This window comes from Oncorhynchus masou, chromosome 5 (genome assembly GCF_036934945.1).
Source record: "Oncorhynchus masou masou isolate Uvic2021 chromosome 5, UVic_Omas_1.1, whole genome shotgun sequence".
NCBI classification, from domain to species: Eukaryota; Metazoa; Chordata; class Actinopteri; order Salmoniformes; family Salmonidae; genus Oncorhynchus; species Oncorhynchus masou.
Genome location: NC_088216.1, coordinates 48,866,380 through 48,872,193, shown reverse-complemented (window position 1 = coordinate 48,872,193; position 5,814 = coordinate 48,866,380). Strand labels below are relative to the sequence as shown.

At 46.1% G+C, this 5,814-nt stretch overlaps 1 protein-coding gene across 1 annotated transcript; it reads left to right on the top strand.

Annotated features, from left to right (window-relative positions):
- Positions 1–3,062: 3,062 nt before the first annotated feature.
- Positions 3,063–5,609, top strand: LOC135527089 (acidic mammalian chitinase-like). The gene is made up of 7 exons (XM_064955739.1): positions 3,063–3,228; positions 3,515–3,639; positions 3,762–3,885; positions 4,045–4,230; positions 4,445–4,567; positions 4,897–5,035; positions 5,193–5,609. Exons 1-7 carry the CDS (start codon positions 3,073–3,075, stop codon positions 5,474–5,476), a joined length of 1,137 nt encoding a protein of 378 aa, XP_064811811.1. The 5' UTR covers positions 3,063–3,072; the 3' UTR covers positions 5,477–5,609.
- Positions 5,610–5,814: the final 205 nt, after the last annotated feature.

Here is a 5,814-nt window from a genome sequence, read left to right as displayed (position 1 = left end):
AGGCCTGCTCAGGAGGCCTGCTCAGGAGGCCTGCTCAGGAGGCCTGCTCAGGAGGCCTGCTCAGGAGGCCTGGAATCAGTAGCTAAAGTGATTGAGTAGGCTGCATAGATTTCATGACTAGAAGCTCAAAAGACGAAACTCCATTTTTTTTGTAAATTGAAATTTGCTATCGTAAATGTTTAGCAACACCTCCGCGTTTGCGGGATGCACGGGGGATATGGTCACTAGTGTAACCAGGAGATGAGGCCTCATTTAACACAGTAAATTCATCAGGCTCAAGCCATATTTCATTCAGGCCAATCACATCAAGATTATGATCAGTGATTCGTTCATTGACTATAACTGCCTTTGAAGTGAGGGATCTAACATTAATTAGCCCTATTTTGAGATGTGAGGTATCATGATCTTTTTCAATAATGGCAGGAATGGAGGAGGTCTTTATTCTAGTGAGATTGCTAAGGCGAACACCGCCGTGTTTTGTTTTGCCCAGCCTAGGTCGAGGCACAGACACGGTCTCAATGGGGATAGCTGAGCTGACTACACTGACTGCGCTAGTGGCAGACTCCACTAAGCTAGCAGGCTGGCTAACAGCTTGCTGCCTGGCCTGCGCCCTATTTCTTTGTGGAGCTAGAGGAGTTAGAGCCCTGTCTATGTTGGTAGATAAGATGAGAGCACCCCTCCAGCTAGGATGGAGTCCGTCACTCCTCAGCAGGTCAGGCTTGGTCCTGTTTGTGGGTGAGTCCCAGAAAGAGGGCCAATTCTCTATCATTTCTATCTTTTGGGAGGGGCAGAAAACAGTTTTCAACCAGCGATTGATTTGTGAGACTGCTGTGGAGCTCATCACTCCCCCTAACTGGGAGTGGGCCAGAGACAATTACTTGATGCTGACACATCTTTCGAGCTGATTTACACTCTGAAGCTATGTTGCGCTTTGGTGGCCTCTGACTGTTTCATCCTAACATTGTTGGTGCCGACGTGGATAACAATATCTCTCACATCCCGCCATCCTTCAGCCCACTGCTAGTACAACTGAAACAAAAGATAGATCAATTAATTATGGGGACATCTCAACCTTGAGCTTGACTTGGTAGAATGGTCACCATAGCAATCAAATTATAATGTATTGGTCACATACACATGGTTAGCATATGTTATTGTTAGTGTAGCAAAAATGCTTCTATTTCTGACAGTGCAGCAATATCTAACAAGATATCTAACAATTCCACAACAACTACCTCATACACATACATCTAAGTAAAGGATTGGAATAAGAATATATACATATAAAAATATATAGAGGAACAATAAGCAATCTCCACAAGTATATAGGGGGTTTGGTGGTAGGAGAAAGGTGCTAGCTAGGGTGCAGGGGCGAGTTGTAGGAGCTGTACTGAAGAGGCTAAGGGGTGACTAATGCACCCATCTCTATGGTCTCACCAAATGATCAGTTTCAGTGGCAGTTTCACAAAATGATTACAACCCAAAACAGACCTGCTATTTTAATCATCAGTTTATCATGTCTTAAAACAAGGACATATGAAGTTTATCAGTGTTTTTGTTAAGGCAGTGGAAACCCTTGTTCAAACAAGTGACTGAGGCTGATTGAGTTTTGCTGCGGAATGGGAAAGTCATGAGGTTATGAGTGAGATAGGAGTGGTCGTTGAGAGTATAAAAGGGTTCAGCAGCCCATGGAGCAATGTACAGAGCAACCATGGGCAAACTACTCATCTGCGTTGGTAAGTGGAATTTATTTTGGCTTACTTAGCATATAACTGTACTATTGGTCTATCTTTCTTTCAAACCTTTCATTTACATTTTCATTGTAATGAAAATTATCAACATTCAGACATACTATGCTCTATGCTAAGGCTTTGGCTCCCTGTGGAGAGAATTGTCCACTGACGAATGTCCTCGAACTATGCATTTTGTCAATGCTACTGGGTTCAATGTCTGTTTCTAAGGACTGAGGTTGCCAGCACCATGACCCATCCATATTCATGTCTGAGGGGAAGAACTGCACTTTATATCATGATCAATACAGTTCTGAATTATGTTGACTTTAAAAAAAGTTTAATGTAACATAAAATCTCTCCCTTTTCCTTTTTCCTTTCTTTACTTCTGTCTCTCTCGCTTTCTCACCATTCTCCTTTTCTCCCTCTCTAGGACTGGCACTCCTGCTGCATGCACAGCTAGGTACGTTTTAAGTACATTTAATTTACATTTAGCCAGCATCTAGGTAAGTAGCCAATCAGAGAACAATAACTCAACTTTCAGAGCATGACAACTATGACTCTAAAACACCAAACTCTAACATTACTACTCCCCTTCGATAGGATCCTCCTACATCCTATCCTGTTATTTCACTAACTGGGGCCAGTACCGGCCAGGAGCAGGCAAGTATTTCCCCACCAATGTGGACCCCTGTCTCTGTGACCATCTGATCTATGCCTTTGCCGGCATGGCCAACAACGAGATCAAGACCTACGAATGGGACGATGAGAAACTCTACGGACAGTTCCAGGCTCTCAAGAACCAGTGAGAGAGAGACACACACATGCACAAATACTCACACACAAACACACACTCAAGCAGGCATGCACACATGCACATACGCATGCATGCATGCAGGCACGCACACACATAGACAAATGCAGGCAAACACTTTCTCATTCAGGCATGTACACACCACAGGAGGTTTGTGGCACCTTAAGTGTGGAGGACGGGCTCATGGTAAGAGCTGGAGCAGAGCATTAGTGGAATGGTATAAAATATGTGAAACACATTGTTTTTATATGTTTGATGCCATTCCATTTCCACCATCCCAGACATTTTTATGAGCTTTCTTCCCCTCAGCAGCCTCCCGTGGTACACACATGCACGCCTAAGCCAGTAATAACCCTAAGTCTTGTATTTGGTAACAGGAACAGCAACCTGAAGACTCTGCTGGCCATTGGAGGATGGAATTTTGGCACTCAGCCGTAAGTGGAGATGCATATAAACATGCAAGTGCACACACACATTTACACACACACCCTGTGTCTGAGCTGTGTGTGTGTACCCAGGTTCACAGCAATGGTGTCCAGTTCAGCCAACCGCCAGACGTTCATCAGCAGCGTTATCAAGTTCCTGAGACAGTACCAGTTTGACGGCCTGGACATTGACTGGGAGTATCCCGGATCCAGAGGCTCCCCACCTGCAGACAAGGCCAGATTCACCACCTTGCTGCAGGTTAGACTCAAACACCCATACACATACACACATACACATGCACACACACACACACACACACACAACCACAGGCACACACACACACACACACACAACCACACACACACATACACATATGAATGAACAAACATGAATAAACACACACGCACGCAGATTAACAATCACACATACAGACACACACACTTAAAATAGCTCATGCACACACACAAATGAACACACAGACAAGAATGAACGCCTGAACACCCAAATGAACACAAACATCCCTCTGTGCACTGTCTCCCTCTAGGAGCTGATGGCTGCCTTTGAGGCTGAAGGAAAGAACACCAACCGTCCTCGTCTGATGCTGACTGCAGCTGTTTCTGCCGGAAAGGGAACCATCGACTCCGGATACCAGATCGCCGAGATTGGATCGTCAGTACATACACATTGGGACTCATTCATATATTAATTCTTAGGAAAGATTTGTACATTAAAACATGCATGATCTATCAAATACTTCTTGGCATATTGGAAACTCTCTTTCTCCCTCTCAGGGTGTTGGACTATCTGCATGTGATGACCTATGACTTTCATGGATCTTGGGAACACAGCACTGGAGAAAACAGCCCTCTGTACAGAGGACCAGCTGATCAGGGAGATTACATCTACTTCGATGTGGTGAGTCTCTCTCTCTGTGCCCATCTCTTCCTCTCTCTCTTCCTCAGCTCATCTATCTCTTCCTGCCTATTTAGTTTAGAGCTGAGAGGGAGTTCCACATTTCTTAATAATTATTCTCTCTCCAGTGTTCTCATTATCACATACTGTGTGTGTTCTCAGGACTATGCTATGAAGTACTGGAAGAGCAGTGGTGCCCCCGCTGAGAAGCTCCTGGTTGGATTCCCCACCTACGGCCACACCTTCCAGTTGGCCAGTGGCTCTAACACTGGAGTGGGCGCCCCCGCCAATGGCCCCGGCCCGGCCGGACCATTCACCAGACAGTCTGGCTTCCTGGCCTACTACGAGGTAATTGACACAGGATTAAGATAAATCCGAAATTACACCCTCTTCCAATCCCTACACAGTGCACTACTTGTGTGCTCTTGTCAAAGGTATTGTCCTGGGGAACAGGGTGTCATTTTGGACACAAACCCGTCATGTTTTTGAGTGATTACATCTGCAGCTTCCTGAATCATGCAACTTGCAACCCTAACGTAATTGTGTGTGTGTGTGTCATTAGATCTGCACCTTACTGAAGCAGGGAGCTACCCAGGCCTGGGACTCTGCCCAGATGGTGCCCTATGCCTACACCCAGCAGAACATCTGGGTTGGATATGACAACGTCAAGAGTTTCCAGGACAAGGTCTGTGTTCGTGGGGGTGTTTGTCTCTTGGAGGAAAGATATAACTAGGGGGTAATTGCGTACCATCCTACTCTGTTACAATAATCCTTATACTATATGGAATTAAACAGTAGCTTTTATCTTCCTGATTTACAGTAGTGAGTGCATACATTTTGTTATAGGTCACCCCAGCGAGAATCGAATCCACCATCCTGTCATTGAAAGCTCCATTCCCTACCAACTCCATTCCCTACCAACATGAACTTCATCAATTGCCCTATCACCTATACATATTAATCCAATTTCACCCTGTTAAGTAAACCCTCCTCTCCCCTCTGTCTCCCTTACAGATCGCGTGGCTGAAGAAAACTGGCTTCGGGGGAGCCATGGTTTGGAGTCTGGATCTGGATGACTTCTCTGGAACCTTCTGTGGACAAGGCAGATACCCACTGATCAACACCCTCAAGTCTGGACTGGGAACCGGAGCCGGTGAGTGACACAGACACATGCATGCCTGCATGCACACACAAACATTCAACATTAATCCTCTCTATCACTCTCTCAAATAGTAGTAGAAATGTCGTTGAAATTATCTCAAATTATCTCAACCCCCTTCCCCCACTCCTATGTCCTCCATCTCTCCCAGCTTGCGCCGCGCGTACGGTTCCCATCGCCCCAGTGACCCCTACCCAGCACCCACTTAACCCCCCACAGCCCGGCGGTCAAGGTGGCAGCAGCAGCGGTGGCAGCAGTGGCGGTGGCAGTAGTAGCAGCGGATCTGGTTTCTGCGCCGGGAAGGCTGACGGAATATACCCTGACCCCACCAATTCCAACCACTTCTACAATTGTAGCCAGGGCAAGACCTACGACCAGCAGTGTGCTGCCGGTCTGGTGTTCGACGCCAGCTGCAAGTGCTGCAACTGGGCCTAAGAAACCATAGTTCCCCTTATTAATGAAGGAGCTGGGTCTGAAGGTTATGTGGTTGCTAGGGCCACTGTTTTCCTATTCTAACATCAGCTCCATGTAACATGTCAAATCCACTCTAATAAACTCCCAACATATGAATGCATCCTGCTGTCTCAGGAATTTTATTTATTCCGCTCTGTGTGGGTTTGAGGTCAACTTCATTGCACTTTGAGCAGAATCACCTTGTATCCCACATAGCTAGTCATTATCTGAACAAGATTAGCAATTCTGCTCATCGCCGTTCTCAAACTGATTCCCTCAAACACCGTCAAGACCTGCAAGAGAGACAAACTGGCGGCCAT

Coding starts and splice junctions, on each gene's coding strand:
- LOC135527089 (XM_064955739.1), top strand. CDS start 3,073: ATGGTGTCCAGTTCAGCCAACCGCCAGACGTTCATCAGCAGCGTTATC. Junction 3,229..3,514: donor GATTCACCACCTTGCTGCAG/GTTAGACTCAAA, acceptor GTCTCCCTCTAG/GAGCTGATGGCTGCCTTTGA. Junction 4,231..4,444: donor GCTTCCTGGCCTACTACGAG/GTAATTGACACA, acceptor GTGTGTCATTAG/ATCTGCACCTTACTGAAGCA.